The sequence below is a fragment of the Rattus norvegicus genome, chromosome 1 (assembly GCF_036323735.1).
Source record: "Rattus norvegicus strain BN/NHsdMcwi chromosome 1, GRCr8, whole genome shotgun sequence".
NCBI lineage: Eukaryota > Metazoa > Chordata > Mammalia > Rodentia > Muridae > Rattus > Rattus norvegicus.
The window spans coordinates 36,702,683-36,723,637 of record NC_086019.1 but is presented as its reverse complement, the minus strand read 5'-3'; the positions used below and the strand labels follow the sequence as shown (position 1 = coordinate 36,723,637).

Genomic DNA, 20,955 nt, shown 5'->3' with positions numbered 1-20,955 from the left:
CAAAGCAGCTTCAGTGAGTTTAAGAGAAGGAACATGAGAGTACATAACAAGACCATCTTGTGAAGATGCATGCGTGTTATCCCCAAGAGAAGCATGATGAAGTTAAACAGCATCACACCATGCTAAAGCCTCTCATAGTACAAAGGAATGAAAAGTTTGCTTTGCAAATATTCTTTTTTACCCACATCATAGGTGTTTTTCCTGAGCATATTTCTTTTACATGTGAAATGAAAGCACAGAGCAAAGAGTAAGTGAAGAGGAAGGCAGGTTCACTAAGCACAAGCATCCTTCTATGATGGCTGCTGGCGAGGGAGTCACTTTCCTCTGTCACTTTCCTCTGAGTCTGTAGTCCCTCGGTATATTCCCATCCCCCAGTGGCTGATGCCATGCTCTCAAGCATACAAAAAGCACCAAATCAGTAAGGTGAAATCACTGAACACAGAATCAGTAAATAAGGACACAAAGAGGGATGAAGACACGGTGGGACATCCTGGAGAAGCTGCGGTTAGGGAGGTGATCAAGGTACACTGTACACAATGTAGGAAATATTCAAAGAATATTTTAAAGCATTTTGAAAAGCTGTTTTAAATGACAGATGTAGTTGGGGCACAGCAATTAGCAGTCACCATGGCCCCACTGCCACCCCTGTTGTCCTGGGTTCATCACTGCCTCCACAGTCCAGACCAGTCACAGAAAAGACATTGTTTTCTACAGACAAGACAGCAACAACAGCTGACAACATTTGCAAGCTTAAGATGTGAGCACAGTGTTTTAGTATGGTAAGAGCTGAACTGTAGCAAAGCTGAAATCACACCATTTTAGTACCTCAGGAGCCAGAGCATCACTATGGTCTGCAGTCAAAACTTCTGTGTTTGGCTGAAGAAATGGAGCAACCAATGTGGCTAGCCAGCCTGTGCACACTCCCTTCCGCAGTGAGGCTGCAGTGGTGTTCGACGGAAGCTCTACGATGTTAAACACAAAGTGAAGCTTGTCTGGATGGAGTAAGCTGGAGCTGCAAAGACACAAGCAAGTTCTGAAGTATCCATTAAGGGACAGATGATGCTTTCTCACAATGCTGGTGCTGGGGGCACAGAGGACTCACCTGGCCACTGCTCTAGACAAGAGCCATCCTAACCCCAAATTGAGGTATTTCAGGAGAGATTACAGTTTTATCTACTCTGTCTTTATGTTTCAGTAAGTTTTGTAGAAAATGAGATGCTCCAAGGCTCTTCCTTCAAGACTCCCACTCACTGACTGATTTTATTACCATGCAAATGTGGGCCTACCACGCTGGGTATTATTTATTAAGAGGATAAGTTTGAAAATAAGTGAAGAAGGTGCACAGTTCAGAATCATGTGGAGACACTTTCACAAACCTCTACCACGTTGCATTACATGCAAACAACATAAGAAATGCAGGGAACTCACTCCCACAAGCTCATGATGCACTGTTGCTGAAGGCACAGGCCAGCTAGGAGTGCTCAGGACTGCAAGACTTGAGCCCACTGCCTTAAACAGGGGGATACCAAATGTCCCACCCAACCTTAACTGTGAAACCACAATACAGAAGTCCTGGGGCTCTTCAGATCAAACTGCTCTCTACAGAGCAGTGGAGTTTGCAGCAACTGGCATGGTCACTAGAGAGCTGGATGTTCAGGTTTCCCTAATGTTGGAGCTGAGATTATGCTAGTAAGTATTCATACCTTGGTGGGGAAGAGAACAGACCACCCAGGAGTGCATACATCCTGAGACTGCAGGACAGACTGCCACCTCTGCACACCTTGACCCACATCCCTGGTACAAGGGGAAACTATACAGCGCCTCTGGACACAGGGATATAGGAACAGTCACCAGTACCCGCGGTTCAGTTCTGTGCTGAGGACCGAACTGAACCGGCCAAATAGCTCCTTGCACCCGAATCCCATGGGGGAGAGAGCTGGACTCTCAGAAGTGTGGATACTCCTGAGATGTCAGAGGAGAATACCCTCTACCCATAGTCCAGACCCAAGAGGGAATCGAATAGTACCAACTGTGCCCGCTGGGTGCAAGGACCTACACGAGCAATGAGGGGCAGGACCCTTTGATTCCTGCCCATGCCTAGAGCTGGAAGACAGTCTCCAGGAGCGTGACAGACCTGAAATCAGAGCACCTGATCCCAGGAAAGGCTGAAATAAAGCAGAAAAACAGTTCTACAGGAGTGCTGACACAGAGGCCTACAGCAGGGTCAAGTCACTCTCAGAAGCAGCAAGACAAGCAAACACCAGAGACAACCCAATGGCTAGAGGTAAGCACAAGAACCTAAGGAACAGAAACTAAGACTACTTGGCATAATCAGAGCCCAGGTCTCCCACCAAAGGAAACACTGGATATCCAAACACACCAGAAAAGCAAGATTTAGATTTAAACTCACATTTTTTATAATGATGGAGGATTTTAAGAAAGACATAAAGAACTCCCTTAAAGAAATGTAGGAAAACACAAGTAAACAAGTAGAAGTCCTTAAAGAGGAAACACAAAAATCCCTGAAAGAATTACAGGAAAACACAACCAAACAGGTGAAGGAATTGAAAAATGGAAATAGAAACAAAGAAAGCACAAAGGGAGACAACCCTGGATATAGAAAATGAAAGGAAGAGACAAGGAGCCATAGATACAAGCATCACCAACAGAATGCAAGAGATAGAAGAGAGAATCTCAGGAGCAGAAGATTCCATAGAAAGCATCGACTCAACTGTCAAAGAAAATGTAAAACAGAAAAATCTACTGGCCCAAAACATACAGGAAATTCAGGACACAATGAGAAGATCAAACCTAAGGATAATAAGTGTAGAAGAAAGTGAAGACTTCCAACTTAAAGGACCAGTACATATACTCAACAAAATTATAGAAGAAAACTACCCTAACCTAAAAAAAGAGATACCCATAAACATACAAGAAGCGTACAGTACTCCAAATAGATTGGGCCAGAAGAGAAATTCCTCCAGTCAGTTAATAGTTAAACTACCAAATGCACAAAACAAAGAAAGAATTTTAAAAGCAGTAAGGGAAAACGGTCAAGTAACATATAAAGGCAGACCTAAAAGAATTATACCAGACGGGGTTGGGGATTTGGCTCAGTGGTAGAGCGCTTGCCTAGCAAGCGCAAGGCCCTGGGTTCGATCCCCAGCAACGAAAAAAAAAAAAAAAAGAATTATACCAGACTTCTTACCAGAGACTATGAAAGCCAGAAGATCCTGGACAGATGTCATACAGACCCTCAGAAAACACAAAAGCCAGCCCAGGTTACTATATCCAGCAAAACTTTCAATTAACATAGATGGAGAAACCAATATATTCCATGACAAAACCAAATGTAAGGAATATCTTTCTACAAATCCAGCCCTATGAAGGATAATAGATGGAAAACTCCAACACAAGGAGAGAAACTACACTGTACAGAATGCGAGAATATAATTTCCTTGCAATGAAACCAAAAGAGAGACAATCATAATTCCACCTCTAACAACGAAAATAACAGGAAGCGACAATCATTATTCCTTATTATCTCTCAACATCAACAGACTCAATTCCCCAATAAAAGACACAGACTAATAGAATGGATATGTAAAGAGGACCCAGCATTTTGCTACATGCAGGAAACACACTGCAGAGACAAAGACAGACACCACCTCAGAGTAAATGGCTGGAAAACAACTTTCCAAGCAAATGGCCCAAAGAAACAAGCTGGAGTTGACATTCTAATATCAAATAAAATTGACTTTCAACCAAGAGACATTAAAAAAGATAAGTAAGGACACTTCATATTCATCAAAGGAAAAATCAACCAAGATGAACTCTCAATCCTAAATATCTATGCTCCAAATGCAAGGATACCTACATTCATAAAAGAAACCTTACTAAAGCTCAAATCACACATTGCACCTCACATAATAATAGTAGGAAATTTCAAGACCCCACTCTCATCAATGGACAGATCATGGAAACAGAAATTAAACAGAGATGCAGAGAAACTAAGAGAAGTTATGAACCAAATGGATTTATCAGATATTTATAGAACATTCCATCCTAAATCAAAAGGATATATATACCTTCTTCTCAGCACCTCATGGAACCTTGTCCAAAATTGACCATATAGTCAGTCACAAAACAGGCCTCAACAGATACAGGAAGATAGAAATAATCCCATGCATCCTATCAGATCACCACGGTAAGACTGGTCTTCAATAACAATAAGGGAAGAAAGCCCACATGTACATGGAAGTTGAACAATGCTCTACTCAATGACAACTTGGTCAAGGAAGAAATAAAGAAAGACATTAAAGACTTCTTAGAATTTAATGAAAATGAAGATACAACATTCCTAAACTTAAAGGACACAATGAAAGGTCATAGCTCTGAGTGAATGGAAAAAGAAACAGGAGAGACACTTCTGGTTTTTAGCGGGAGTCCCAATCTCGCGCTCCCTGCCTCCAGCTCACTGCTCCCAAACCCTGTGGGAGAGAGAGCTCACCGCCCGGACAGGTGGGCACTCCTGAGACTGCAGAGCGGAAGAGAACACCAACACTGCCCACCCCTGCCCACATCCCTGGCCCAAAAGGAAACTGTATATGGCCTCTGGGATCCCGTAGGGGAGGGCCCAGGAGCAGCAAGTCTGTTGTGTCTGAGACACCGCCGGAACCTGAAGGGACGACCGGATAAACAGTTCTCTGCACCCAAATACCATGGGAGGGAGAGCTAAACCTTCAGAGAGGCAGACACCCCTGAGAAACCAGAAGAGACTACACTCTGCCCACATCTCTGACTCCAGAGGAAAACAACAAACGCCATCTGGGACTCTGGTGCATGGGGGCTCCTGGAGAGGGCGGCGCCAATCCTCCTGGTTGCTGCCCCCGCGGAGAGCTCATAAGCAACACCCTACGAGCAAACCTGAGCCTCGGGGCCACAGGTAAGACCAACTTTTCTGCTCCAAGTGACCTACCTGGTGAACTCAGGGAACAGGCCCACAGGAACAGCTGAAGACCTATAGATAGGAAAAACTACAGGCCCGAAAGCAGAACACTCTGTTCCCATAACTGGCTGAAAGAAAACAGGAAAACAGATCTACAACACTCCTGACACACAGGCTTATAGGACAGTCTAGCCACTGTCAGAAATAGCAGAACAAAGTAACACTAGAGATAATCTGATGGCGAGAGGCAAGTGCAGGAACCCAAGCAACAGAAAACAAGACTACATGGCATCATCGGAGTCCAATTCTCCCACCAAAGCAAACACGGAATATCCAAACACACCAGAAAAGCAAGATCTAGTTTCAAAATCATATTTGATCATGATGCTGGAGGACTTCAAGAAAGACATGAAGAACTCCCTTAGAGAAATGCAGGAAAAACATAAATAAACAAGTAGAACCCTACAGAGAAGAATCACGAAAATCCCTGAAAGAATTCCAGGAAAACACAATCAAATAGTTGAAGGAATTAAAAATGGAAATAGAAGCAATCAAGAAAGAACACATGGAAACAACCCTGGATATAGAAAACCAAAGGAAGAGACGAGGAGCCGTAGATACAAGCATCACCAAGAGAATACAAGAGATAGAAGAGAGAATCTCAGGAGCAGAAGATTCCATAGAAACCATCAACTCAACTGTCAAAGATAACGTAAAGCGGAAAAAGCTACTGGTCCAAAACATACAGGAAATCCAGGACTCAATGAGAAGATCAAACCTAAGGATAATAGGTATAGAAGAGAGTGAAGACTCCCAGCTCAAAGGACCAGTAACTATCTTCAACAAAATCATAGAAGAAAACTTCCCTAACCTAAAAAAAGAGATACCCATAAGCATACAAGAAGCCTACAGAACTCCAATTAGATTGGACCAGAAAAGAAACACCTCCCGACACATAATAGTCAAAACACCAAACGCACAAAATAAAGAAAGAATATTAAAAGCAGTAAGGGAAAAAGGTCAAGTAACATATAAAGGCAGACCTATCAGAATCACACCAGACTTTTCGCCAGAGACTATGAAAGCCAGAAGATCCCGGACAGATGTCATACAGACCCTAAGAGAACACAAATGCCAGCCCAAGTTACTGTATCCTGCAAAACTCTCAATTAACATAGACGGAGAAACCAAGATGTTCCATGACAAAACCAAATTTACACAATATCTTTCTACAAATCCAGCACTACAAAGGATAATAAATGGTAAAGCCCAACATAAGGAGGCAAGCTACACCCTAGAAAAAGCAAGAAACATTAGTCTTGGCAATAAAACAAAGAGAAGAAAAGCACACAAACATAACCTCACATCCAAATATGAATATAACAGGAAGCAATAATCACTACTCCTTAATATCTCTCAACATCAATGGCCTCAACTCCCCAATAAAAAGGCATAGATTAACAAACTGGATACGCAATGAGGACCCTGCATTCTGCTACCTACAGGAAACACACCTCAGAGACAAAGACAGACACTACCTCAGAGTGAAAGGCTGGAAAACAGCTTTCCAAGCAAATGGTCGGAAGAAGCAAGCTGGAGTACCCATTCTAATATCAAATAAAATCAATTTTCAACTAAAATTCATCAAAAAAGATAAGGAAGGACACTTCATATTCATCAAACGAAAAATCCACCAAGATGAACTCTCAATCCTAAATATCTATGCCCCAAATACAAGGGCACCTACATACGTAAAAGAAACCTTACTAAAGCTCAAAACACACATTGCACCTCACACAATAATAGTAGGAGATTTCAAGACCCCACTCTCATCAATGGAAACAGAAATTAAACAGAGACGTAGATAGACTAAGAGAAGTCATGAGCCAAATGGACTTAACAGATATTTATAGAACATTCTATCCTAAAGCAAAAGGATATACATTCTTCTCAGCTCCTCATGGTACTTTCTCCAAAATTGACCATATAATTGGTCAAAAAATGGGCCTCAACAGGTACAGAAAGATAGAAATAATCCCATGAGTGCTATCAGACCACCACGGCCTAAAGCTGGTCTTCAATAACAATACGGGAAGAACGCCCACATATACGTGGAAGTTGAACAATGCTCTACTCAACGATAACCTGGTCAAGGAAGAAATAAAGAAAGAAATTAAAGACTTCTTAGAATTTAATGAAAATGAAGGTACAACATACCCAAACTTATGGGACACAATGAAAGCTGTGCTAAGAGGAAAACTCATAGCGCTGAGTGCCTGCAGAAAGAAACAGGAGAGAGCATATGTCAGCAGCTTGTCAGCACACCTAAAAGCACTAGAACAAAAAGAAGTAAATACACTCAGGAGGAGTAGAAGGCAGGAAATAATCAAACTCAGAGCTGAAATCAGCCAAGTAGAAACAAAAAGGACCATAGAAAGAATCAACAGAACCAAAAGTTGGTTCTTTGAGAAAATCAACAAGATAGATAAACCCTTAGCCAGACTAACGAGAGGACACAGAGAGTGTGTCCAAATTAACAAAATCAGAAATGAAAAGGGAGACATAACTACAGAATCAGAGGAAATTCAAAAAATCATCAAATCCTACTACAAAACAGATATTCAACAAAACTTGAAAATCTGTAGGAAATGGACAATTTCCTAGACAGATACCAGGTACCGAAGTTAAATCAGGAACAGATACACCATTTAAACAACCTATAACTCCTAAAGAAATAGAAGCAGGCATTAAAGGTCTCCCAGCCAAAAAGAGCCCAGGTCCAGACGGGTTTAGTGCAGAATTCTATCAGACCTTCATAGAAGACCTCGTACCAATACTATCCAAACTATTGCACAAAATTGAAACAGACGGAGCACTACCGAATTCCTTCTATGAAGCCACAATTACTCTTATACCTAAACCACACAAAGACCCAACAAAGAAAGAGAACTTCAGACCAATTTCCCTTATGAATATCGACGCAAAAATCCTCAATAAAATTCTGGCAAACCGAATCCAAGAGCACATCAAAACAATCATCCACCATGATCAAGTAGGCTTCATCCCAAGGATGCAGGGATGGTTTAATATACGAAAAACCATCAATATGATCCATTATATAAACAAACTGAAAGAACAAAACCACATGATCATTTCCTTAGATGCTGAGAAAGCATTTGACAAAATTCAACACCCCTTCATGATAAAAGTTCTGGAAAGATTAGGAATTCAAGGCCCATACCTAAACATAGTAAAAGCTATATACAGCAAACCAGTTGCTAACATTAAACTAAATGGAGAGAAACTTGAAGCAATCCAACTAAAATCAGGGACTAAACAAGGCTGCCCTCTCTCTCCCTACTTATTCAATATAGTTCTTGAAATTCTAGCCAGAGCAATCAGACAACAAAAGGAAATCAAGGGGATACAGATCGGAAAAGAAGAAGTCAAAATATCACTATTTGCAGATGACATGATAGTATATTTAAGTGATCCCAAAAGTTCCACCAGAGAACTACTAAAGCTGATAAACAACTTCAGCAAAGTGGCTGGGTATAAAATTAACTCAAATAAATCAGTAGCCTTCCTCTACACAAAAGAGAAACAAGCCGAGAAAGAAATTAGGGAAACGACACCCTTCATAATAGACCCAAACAATATAAAGTACCTCGGTGTGACTTTAACCAAGCAAGGAAAAGATTTGTACAATAAGAACTTTAAGACTCTGAAGAAAGAAATTGAAGAAGACCTCAGAAGATGGAAAGATCTCCCATGCTCATGGATTGGCAGGATTAATATAGTAAAAATGGCCATTTTACCAAAAGCGATCTACAGATTCAATGCAATCCCCATCAAAATACCAATCCAATTCTTCAAAGAGTTAGACAGAACAATTTGCAAATTCATCTGGAATAACAAAAAACCCAGGATAGCTAAAACTATTCTCAACAATAAAAGGACTTCCAGGGGAATCACTATCCCTGAACTCAAGCAGTATTACCGAGCAATAGATAAAAACTGCATGGTATATTGGTACAGAGACAGACAGATAGACCAATGGAACAGAATTGAAGACCCAGAAATGAACCCACACACCTATTTGCACTTGATTTTTGACAAAGGAGCCAAAACCATCCAATGGAAAAAAGATAGCATTTTCAGCAAATGGTGCTGGTTCAACGGGAGGTCAACATGTAGAAGAATACAATTCGATCCATGCTGACCACCCTGTACAAAGCTTAAGTCCAAGTGGATCAAGGACCTCCACATCAAACCAGATACACTCAAACTAATAGAAGAAAAACTAGGGCAGCATCTCGAAAACATGGGCACTGGAAAAATTTCCTGAACAAAACACCAATGGCTTATGCTCTAAGATCAAGAATCGACAAAGGGGGTCTCATAAAACTGCAAAGCTTCTGTAAGGCAAAGGACACTGTGGTTAGGGCAAAACGGCAACCAACAGATTGGGAAAAGATCTTTACCAATCCTACAACTGATAGAGGGCTTATATCCAAAATATGCAAAAAACTCAAAAAGTTAGACCGCAGGGAGACAAATAACCCTATTAAAAAATGGGGTTCAGAACTAAACAAAGAAATCACAGCTGAGGAATCCCAAATGGCTGAGAAACACCTAAAGAAATGTTCAACATCTTCAGTCATAAGGGAAATCCAAATCAAAACAACACTGAGATTTCAATACCTCACACCAGTGAGAATGGCTAAGATCAAAAATTCAGGTGACAACAAATGCTGGCGAGGATGTGGAGAAAGAGGAATATTCCTCCATTGTTGGTGGGATTGCAGACTGGTACAACCATTCTGGAAATCAGTCTGGAGGTTCCTCAGAAAATTGGATATTGAACTACCTGAGGATCCAGCTATACCTTTCCTGGGCATATACCCAAAAGATGCCCCAACATATAAAAAAGACACGTGCTCCACTATGTTCATCGCAGCCTTATTTATAATAGCCAGAAGCTGGAAAGAACCCAGATGCCCTTCAACAGAGGAATGGATACAGAAAATGTGGTACATCTACACAATGGAATACTACTCAGCTATCAAAAACAACGGCTTTATGAAATTCATAGGCAAATGGTTGGAACTAGAAAATATCATCCTGAGTGAGGTAACCCAATCACAGAAAAACACACATGGTATGCACTCATTGATAAGTGGCTATTAGCCCAAATGCTTGAATTACCCTAGATGCCTAGAACAAATGAAACTCAAGACGGATGATCAAAATGCGAATGCTTCACTCCTTCTTTAAAAGGGGAATAAGAATACCCTTGGCAGGGAAGAGAGAGGCAAAGATTAAAACAGAGACTGAAGGAACCTCCCCACAAGTGGCCCATACATATACAGCCATCCAATTAGACAAGATGGATGAAGCAAAGAAGTGCAGGCCGACAGGAGCCGGATGTAGATCACTCCTGAGAGACACAGCCAGAATACAGCAAATACAGAGGCGAATGCCAGCAGCAAACCACTGAACTGAGAACGGGACCCCCGTTGAAGTAATCAGAGAAAGGACTGGAAGAGCTCGAAGGGGCTCGATACCGCTTATGAACAACAATGCCAAGCAACCAGAGCTTCCAGGGACTAAGCCACTACCTAAAGACTATACATGGACTGACCCTGGACTCTGACCTCATAGGTAGCAATGAATATCCTAGTAAGAGCACCAGTGGAAGGGTAAGAAGCCCTTGGTCCTGCCATGACTGAACCCCCCGTGAACATGATTGTTGCGGGGAGGGCAGCGATGGGGGGAGGATGGGGAGGGGAACACCCATAAAGAAGGGGAGAGGGAAGGGTTAGTGGGATGTTGGCCCAGAAACCAGGAAAGGGAATAACACTCGAAATGTAAATAAGAAATAATTAAGTTAATAAAAAAAAGTAATAAAAAAAAAAAAGAAAAGAAACAGGAGAGAACATGTGTCAGCAGCTTGACAGCAGACCTAAAAGCTCTAGAACAAAAAGAAATAAATAAACCCAAGAGGAGTAGAAGGCAGGAAGTAATGAAACTCAGCGCTGAAATCAACCAAGTAGAAACGAAAAGGACTATACAAAGAATCAACAAAACCAGGAACTGGTTCTTTGAGAAAATAACAAGATAGATAAACCCTTGGCCAGACTAACCAGAGGTTACAGAGGGTGTATCCAAATTAACAAAATCAGAAATCAAAATATCACTATTTGCAGATGATATGATATTGTACTTAAGTAACCCCAAAGTTCCACCAGAGAACTACTTAACCTGATAAACAACTTCAGCAAACTGTCGGGGTATAAAAATCAACTCAAACAAATCAGTAGCCTTCATCTACTCAAAGGATAAACAGGCTGAGAAAGAAATTAAGGAAATAACACCCTTCACAATAGTCCCAAATAATATAAAATATCTTGGTGTGACTTTAACCAAGCAAGCGAAAGATCTGTATGACAAGAACTTCAAATCTCTGAAGAAAGAAATTGAGGAAGATCTCAGAAGATGGAAAGATCTTCCATGCTTGTGGATTGGCAGGATTAATATAATAAAGATGGCCATTTGGCCAAAAGCAATCTACAGATTCAATGCAATCCCCATCAAACTTCCTATTCAATTCTTTATAGAGATAGAAAGAGCAATTGGCAAATTCATTTGGAATACCAAAAACTCCAGTATAGCAAAAAGTATACTCAACAATAAAAGAACTTCTGGGGGAATCTCCATCCCTGACTTCAAGCAGTATTACAGAGCAATAGTGATAAAAACTTTATGGTATTGGTACAGAGACAGGCAGATAGATCAGTGGAACAGAATAAAGGACCCAGAAATGAACCCACACACCTATAGTCACTTGATTTTTGACAAAGGAGCTAAAACCATCCAATGGAAGAAAGATAGCATTTTCAACAAATGGTGCTGGTTCAACTGGAGGTCTGCATGTAGAAGAATGCAGATCAATCCATTCTTATCACCATGTACAAAGCTTAAGTCCAAGTGGATCAAGGACCTCCACATCAAACCAGACATACTCAAACTAATAGAAGAAAAAGTGCGATAGAGTCTCAAACACATGGGCACTGGGAAAACTTCCTGAACAAAATACCAATGGCTCCTGCTCTAAAATAAAGAATCGACAAATGGGACCACATAAAACCGCAAAGCTTCGGTAAGACAACAGACACTGTCATTAGGACAAAACGGCAACCAACAGATTGGGAAAAGATCTTTACCAATCCTACAACAGATAGAGGCCTTATATCCAAAACATAACTGAAGAAGTTAGACCGCAGGGAGACAAATAACCCTAGTAACAAATGGGGTTCAGAGCTAAACAAAGAATTCACAGATGAGGAATGCCGAATGGCTGAGAAACACCTAAAGAAATGTTCAACATCTTTAGTCATAAGGGAAATGCAAATCAAAACAACCCTGAGATTTCACCTCATACCAGTGAGAATGGCTAAGATAAAAAACTCAGGTGACAGCAGATGCTGGCGAGGATGTGGAGAAAGAGGAACACTCCCCCACTGTTGGTGGGATTGCAGACTGGTACAACCATTCTGGAAATCAGTCTGGAGGTTCCTCAGAAAATTGGATATTGAACTACCTGAGGATCCAGCTATACCTCTCTTGGGCATATACCCAAAAGATGCTCCAACAAAGACACATGCCCCACTGTGTTCATAGCAGCCTTATTTATAATAGACAGAAGTTGGAAAGAACCCAGATGCCCTTCAACAGAGGAAGGGATTCAAAAATGTGGTACATTTACACAATAGAGTACTACTCAGTTATCAAAAACAATGACTTCATGAAATTCATAGGCAAATGGAATGAACTAGAAAATAACATCCTGAGTAAGGTTACTCAATCACAGAAAAACACACTTGGTGTGCACTCATTGATAAGTGACTATTAGCCAAAAAGTTCAAATTACCCAAGATGCAATCCACATACCATAGGAAGCTCTAGAAGGATGACCAAAACGCGGATGCTCCCACTCCTTCTTAAAAGGGGAAAAATATACATAGGAGGGGATATGGAAACAAAGTTTAGAGCAGTGACTCAAGGAATGGCCATTCAGAGCCTGACACACTTGTGGCCTATGTATATACAGCCACCAAAACTAGATAAGATTGATGAAACTAAAAAATGCATGCTGAAAGGGACTGGATATAACTCTATCCTGAGGGACACATCTAGAGCATGTCCAATACAGAGGTCAATGCTAGCAAGAAATCATTGAACTGAGAACAGGACCCCGTTTAGGGGAATTAGAAGAGGGACTGAAAGAGCTGAAGGGGCTTGCAACCCCCTAAGAACAACAATGCCAACCAACCAGAGCTTCCAGGGACTAAACCACTACTGAAAGACTATACATGGACTGACCCAGGGCTCCAAGTGGATATGTAGCAGAGAATAGCCTTGTTGGGTCCTGTCAAGGTTGGACTCCCAGTGCATGGGAATATGGAGTGGGGGCAATAAGGGGGATGTATAGGGGTAATGCCCATATTGGGGAGGGCTTAGGGGAGGGAATGGGGGCTTATGGATAGGAAACTGGGAAGGAGAATAACATTTGAAATGTAAGTAAAGAAATATATCTAATAAAATTTTTTTTAAAAAAGAACACATTTATCACATCAATGTTTCAATTCATCCCATCTATTCCACCAGCACTGCTTTTTGCATTCCCACCTCCATCCTCTGAGTGATCAGTATGACTGGCTTTTGGAATTTGTTTCCTTTTTCTCTTCTGAAAATAACTTTGCGAATGGATATCTTTCATCAAACTTTTAAAATAAAAATTGCATACATAGGTTAAAATTTTTTTTGTTACATCAGTCACTATTAAGCTAGGTACACCTATAACTTTGCTATTTAGATTTTGTGAACATTGTAATTTAGTGGGAGGTATGCCTTAGACATTTGTGTATTCTTAATAATAAAATATGCATTAGGGTTATGATTAAAAAAAGTATTCATACCTTGCGCACGAGTATGGTCGAGGCTGGAGTTTAGGAAGGTGCTCTAAAAATAAAAGAATTATTGAAATGGGAACAAAAGAAAATCCAGGCATACATTTAACTTTCTTGTTTAGAATATTCAAAATACCATGTTCTCATTTAAAATATTTTGAAGTACATAATGCAGTGATACACTGTTCAACTCTAAAGTCAGGATCCCTTCCTCCACATTGGCCTCAGGGTGAGAGTAGTAAGGGCAGAGCATGGACAGCCTACAGTCAACAGACTCACTGCTTTCATGTGTCTAAGGATCATCTAGAGAGATGCATCCCAGAGTTATCAGATGTGAAATAAAGTCAAGGCCTCAAGATTATCAAAGACAGTTAATTCAAGAAATACTTAGGAGCAGTAAGTACTTTTCCATCTTGTGTTTATATACTTAATAAAAACTTAATTTAAGTGTATGGCAGGGGACTTTCTGAAAGCAACTCCCGCAGAGTCCCAGTGCTTTCAAAATGCAGTGACTTGTGTAAAAGCAACAGTAAATGGTCCATATATGAAATATTTGCTTACAAATTTTGTAATTTTTTGTGAATAACATGCTTTATTTTTAATTTATTTGGGCAAAACATTGAAAAGTTCCTTCTAAAAAAGCTTGGGTCTTAATAAAGCAGGAAAACAAAGATTGGTACAAGGCTCATCTTAAGTTTCAGATGTTGTTAATTTTCCTTAAAGAAATGGGAAATTTCAATTTTGTAGGTCCTAATGACTCCGTCTAGCTCCTAACCTGTATTCTGCCCAGGCACCAGCCTCTACCACCTCCGTTATACCACTAAGCCAGAAAGCACCAGCCAAGCTGGCTTAGACAAAATAGGAGGGGGCGGGGGCGGGGCTGGCCTCATGTAAGGAATTTTTAAAAAGCATTTAAGGAGGAAGACAAAGAAAAAGAACACTAAGAAATTATGGGAAGAGAAAGCAAGACCTGACTAGCCGTTCCCTGCACAGGCCTTGAAAAGGCTCTTGATGGCTTTCCAAGAGGACTACATATGTTTTCATGCCATACATTTGAATGGTAACATCTGGCTCTGCCCCACTACAGGAAAAACTACTGCAGGAAAGTAGGGAAGGCTATAGGATCCTACAGGCGCATGGCCACCACTGCTGAAGCAGTGGCAGCTGGCTTGGCATGCCCCAGGTGTGCCAACCTGTATTACAAAGGCCGCTGTTCTTCCTGAACAGTGTGCTTCTCAATGCACTCAGATGCAAGTGTCCCACATTTCCCCAAAGCACATGGTTCAGCAGTTATACCACATGCTAATCAGCTTTGATGACGATCACTCTTTCCCTCTGAATATTCACTGTTAGAGAAACTCAGCTAAAAGACTTCACTGGAAAAAAAAACTAGAAAAGATGCTAAACTCCTACGTAAAAAAGTTAGTACTTAATTTATTAAAGAAAATGATAGTGACATTAGTAGAAGAAAAGAAATAACAAAGACAAAAAGAGTCAGAATGTGTGGAAGAAGGACTCCAACCTCTAAAAGACATCATTATAATCTGAAAACAACGCACACCATGGGTTCCTGACTCATCACCCACCAGTCCCGTTTAGCCATGTCCACACTGTATCTGCACAGGAGTGACTGCGAGACAGGAACAGCCAGTCTTTTTCACAGCACAGAGGCTCACTGACAATGCTTGAGGACTGGGGCAACTCACCCAGCAGGAGGTTGAGCGGAGGCTGGCAGGATGGGAAGGTAAGCAGGAGGTCTAGCAGGCAGACACTGGCATCTCGGATGAAGCGGTTGTAATCAGCTGCTCCCTGCTTACTGCAGAGCTCCTGAAGCCTCCGCTTTTCAGTGGCATCGCTGGTGTAATCCGAAAGGGCCCTCAAAAAAGCCTGAGGAAAGAGGTCAGCTATGGGCTACTCTGAGGCTACTGTTAGCTCTGTGAGTTCCAGGCCAGCCACAGTTACATGGTGAGAGCTTGTCTCAAATAAACAGATAGGTAGGTAGGTAAATAAATAAATAAATAAATAAGCAAATAAATAAAAGATCAAAGAAATGAGAAAGAACAAGCTCAAACAGCAGAAAATACTGCAAGGTTTTTAAAAGTATAATCATTTAAAATATTAGTTCTACTCTAAAGACTCTATTTTACACAAATGTTCAAAACAGGCATGCAAAGACTATCACAGCACAGAAATTTCTGCTTTGACATTATTTTTCCTCATAGAAACAGTTCACATGTTCATGATCAAACCAACAAATTATGGTGCACCCATTAATAATAACCTCAGTCTTTAACACAGACTAGATGCCTTGCTGTGGAAGAGGGATTCAATTTCAGACTTAAACTCGTAGGGTGTAGTTATAAAACTTTTATTTCCCATGTCACATCCCTATAGATATTTTTATACAGCATATTTTGCATAGTAAAAATATATTTACATATACTTTGTAAAATTTAAAAAACTGGTAAAATTAAAACAAAACTAAATTGATTGAAATTAAGAGATTCTCATCAAAATGAACTCTGTTTGCTTCCCAAGACCAGCAGTGCAGCAGGCACCTCCATAAAGCAGTGTGGAAGCCCATCTTTAATTACCAGGTCTCTCTGCTCAGACAATTCAAGTCTAGTAAAACAGTTTAGAAAACATTTAGTTTACAGAATATTTAGGAAAAAATCATCCGCCAGCATTTTAAATACAGTTCCTGGTGTAATACTAACCTCTAGTGGCTCAGTCTATTTCAAGATTCCTGTAAACCCATCCATTTCCCAAAGGTTTCCCATCCTGCAGTAACCAAGCGGCACTATAAGATCTGTAGTAATACAGTAGATGTGAGGATGCATCAGAACACGGCATCTTCCAGAGCTCTGAGGGCCAGAGGGCCAGCATCAGGGTCCATAGCTCTAAGCCTTCAACAGAACCCTGTTCACCTTCAAGTTTCTCAGACAAGACAAGGAGATGTACCTTTTTAGGAACTGCTCGTATTTCAAGACACCAGGTGAAGATGAACTGGAGAGAACTCCCCTCAGGCACATGCTGGGGCAGAGAAGCTCCTTGCAGGTGAGGCAGGAAGAATGTCAGGCCAGAGAAAAGACACATCCACGAACACATATTTAGAACATACTCTGCATTCAGCAAATACAGCTAGTTGCAACACTTTACACTACAGCGCTACCAAACGTGATGACTTGTGGCAATGTCCAAGCAGTGACTGAGATAAATGTGACAGGAAAAAAAAATACCACTACATAAAAGGAAAAGAATGATAAATTCAAAATGTACCAAATAAAGTAAAAGAAAATTATCTAAAATTAAATTATAAAATGGCAAAGATGACCATGTTCCATTAAAATTAGAAATAACTTCAGGGGCTGGAGAGATGGCTCAGTTATTGAGCATGCTAGCTGTCTTCTAGAGGAGCCCAGTTCACAAGACCCACATGCCTGTTAACTCTAGATCCACACAACCATTCCTGGCCTCAACCAGGCACACATGCTCACATACACGCTCATGCACACACACACGCACACACCCCACAGACACATGCACACATATACTACAGACACACATGTATATCACAGACAAACACACAGACACACAGACACACCAGACACACCCCCACACATACACCACAGACACACACACTCCATAGACATACACACTCCACAGATATACATATATATCACAGAAACACACACATACACACACACCAGACAAAATAAAAACTCTTTTTGAAAAATGGGAACTTTAGGACTGAATAAGTTGAAGATTATATGCAAGTAATATTAATATTTTAAATAATAAAGTTTCTTTTATATACATAAAAATTATTTTTATAAAATAAAATATCAGTATGAGAAATAAACATAATAGGAATTTTACATAAAGGCTCAAGCTCCTCTCGTGCCCACAAGTACTCAACACATGTAAAGTCCATCACCACACTATTCACTGTAAGAAAGAACAGCAAAAAGAACCTGTCAGCGCCAGGGTTTGCTTGTGGTTATGGGTGTACATGTGGTGTTTGTGTGCATATGCACAGGTAGAGATGTGGCTGGGCTGCAGCATCTGCACAGCCAGCACACAGGATGCTGGGTTTGTCCACCATCCATCCTACCTTTCTTCTTGGTGTCCATCTTAATTTTCAGGATGACCCGGTGTGCTTGTTTGTCAGCCAGCTGCAGCCTTTGCAGCAAGTCTTCTACTTCAGAACCACTGTTTGGACAGATCACATTGAAGGAATCTCCAGGTTGATGGGAAAACTCTACTTTCTAAAGAAGGACCAAGGTGAGATAGAAAAGAAAAATCCTATGCATTAAAAAGTTTAAGGTATAGAGTAACAAGCTGTTTACATTATGCCTATCTTAGTATAGGAACTCACAAACTAAATGTAACCAAAAAAGAGAACCCAATTTGACTAGTCTAATTAGTCAAACACTTTTCTTAGTTGTTACTCCAGAAAAGACCAATATGTGTGTGTGTGTGTGAGAGAGAGAGAGCGTGTGTGTGTGTGTGTGTGTGTGTGTGTGTGTGTGTATACACAAGCGCGCACTGGGTATGATGGTGTACACCTTTGATCTCATCATTTGGGAGTCAGAAGCTGGCAGATGTCTTGAATTCTGAGAGCAGCCTGGTTTACAGAGATATAATCTTTAAAAAACAAAACACACAAAAACATGCCAGAAGCAGATGAAGGTCTAGCCAGTAAGTTGCAGACTGAAGTTCAGATCCTCAGAATCCACATAAATGCTAGCTGGGTGTGTGCTCACTTGTAAGTCCAGCCTTGGAAGGTGGAGACAGGGGAAACCCATCTAACAGCAAGTTTATGGAGAACAGCCACATGGAGAGCTCTGAGTCTGACAGAGAGACTGCTTCAATGAATGACAGGGAACATTATTCCAGGAGGATTCCTAACATAACCGTCTGGCACACGCACACAAAATACACTTGCACATTTAATAGACATGGAGATTTTATCACTAACAGACATGAACCACTAGGTTAGGATGCCTGCCATCTCTTTTCTCTATCAGGAAGCTCTGCTGAACTCTCACAGACAATCTGAGGTGCTCTGATTTCATTAATTAGTGGCTAAAGGATCCCTCATAGAGTGAGCAGACACAGAGAGGCTCATGGATAGAGTTCAAATGACCACATAGAGTTCTTGACACCACAGGCAAATGACAAGTACAGCCAGACACTACAGGCAAATGTTCTCTACTGTTACTTTTTTGGAGAGATCCCAAAATCTTTTCAGATTCTCCAAAGAATCAGAACACCTGCTTGGAGGAGTTAGTGCTTTCCTGACAGTCTATCCTCGATTTTCTTTCTGCCTTGCTGGCTGACCTCAAGTGGACAGCTTCTTTCTGTGGGTCTGACACAGGCAAATGCCACCTGAACTCCATTAGTCTCTCCTGGCTTATGACGATGGCAACAGTGCTACATTCTCCACTGTCAGTGCCCTTCATATCTCACTTCTGCTCTAAAGTGGAATGAGTGAGGAGGAAATGATAGATCAGGAATAAACTGGCCAGGCGTCTTGCCAGAGACCTCTCCTCCTCCTGGGTGTAGAACCCAAGCACCCAAAGGGCAACCATGCTGAGAAGGACCTCGGCAACCACTTACTGAGATGTCCAATTCCAACAGCAGAGTGGTCTTTATGGCATCGTTTGTAGTCAGCTCAACAGCTTTTGAAATTGGAACTTGAAAAATTGGATCGACTGATGGTGGCACAGATGCTTGGTTTTCATCCTTGAGAAACAAATCGGATAAAATATAATGAAATGCAATTTTCAAGCTGTGAAGATGGGTTGGTCAGTAAAGTACAAACACAAAGACCAGTGTTCAATCCCCAGAATCACATTAAAAAGCTGCTGAGACAGACAGAGCCCCAGGGCTTACAACCATCCAGCCAAGGCCACTGGTGAGCAGGCCTGTCATAGGAAGCGTAATCTTAGTTTTAGTTACTTCAGAGGCAGTAAGTGGCCCCAGTAAGGACAGCACAAGCCTTAGGAAACAGTACTGAAACCTAATTCCTTGCAATATTTTCCAGTTCCTCTTCTAACTTGATTTTATTACATTTAAAAATAGAAATCATTTTAACAAATGACAGCCAAACAACTTTGCACAACTTGGAAGGCTGGGGGCAAATCAGGGATGGATGCTGGAGCCCGCCCAGTGTGGAACTCTGGGAATGTGACCCTCAGAGGACTACCTTCAGCACTGGTTAAGCTCTCAGCTTCATCTGCAGGAAGCACTCAGCCTGCCTCAGCCACCTCCCCTTTGAAAACAGCCTAAATCTAATGACTATAATGACTGTAAACACAGGCCATGTCTCTCAACTCCAGACTAACGAAAGAACAGTCAGTTTTCCGAATCCCAAGAGATGCTGCAGCCTTTGCTGAGAGTGTACCACAGCTCAGCTTCTCATTGTGTCTACTCCTGCATTTATCCCTCCAGCCCAAATACAACACACCCAAGAAAAAAGCATCTCACAGTTTGACTCTTGGGATCAGTGACATTCGATGCTAGAGTAGTCTAATCGGGCTGATAAAACAGGAGTCTGGATCTGGGCATGCATCTGAGTGATGAGATCTTCTGTACTGTCACGGGTGGAAGGCAGAGCTGCAGCGTAACAGCAGTGTCCGTACAGGGTAGGGGAGTACGCCATTAAAGGCTGGGAGAGCCTGGATAAGATGGAATGCCGAGGCTCTGCTCTGCACCTTGGTGCTAGATGAACCCAGAGCACCTTAGAGATGATGTAACAAGCTGACCACTCAGCAGCTCAGAGTGAAGACAGAAAGGCTTTGTCAGAGATAGAGAAATGGACTTCTGCAACATTAAGCCATTTGAGACAGAGACAGGCATGGCTTTTCTGGAAGGGCCAGATAGTAAGTGCTTTCTTCTTTGCAGACCTCTGGTGAGAGTAGCCAGAGACACACTACACAGCACAACAGGCACGGCTGCTGGAGGAACAGGAGGCACAGTAGAGGAGACGTTGCACTTGGTCCAGAAATGTAGACCTCTGATGTGAAAAAC

General features: G+C 41.4%; 1 protein-coding gene across 8 annotated transcripts in view; it reads right to left on the bottom strand.

The window, feature by feature from the left end:
• Nucleotides 1-20,955, bottom strand: part of Mtrr (5-methyltetrahydrofolate-homocysteine methyltransferase reductase) — a 31,966-nt gene that overhangs the window by 3,704 nt on the left and 7,307 nt on the right. For all 8 annotated transcript variants that reach the window (XM_006227813.5, XM_063282712.1, NM_001039003.1 and 5 more), the window contains 6 exons: nucleotides 19,543-19,668; nucleotides 18,035-18,188; nucleotides 16,882-16,970; nucleotides 15,627-15,807; nucleotides 13,930-13,972; nucleotides 826-1,012 (listed from right to left, as the gene is read on the bottom strand). In XM_006227813.5, the coding sequence (XP_006227875.1) occupies nucleotides 826-1,012; nucleotides 13,930-13,972; nucleotides 15,627-15,807; nucleotides 16,882-16,970; nucleotides 18,035-18,188; nucleotides 19,543-19,668 (780 nt within the window). The remainder of the gene's footprint in view (nucleotides 1-825; nucleotides 1,013-13,929; nucleotides 13,973-15,626; nucleotides 15,808-16,881; nucleotides 16,971-18,034; nucleotides 18,189-19,542; nucleotides 19,669-20,955) is intronic.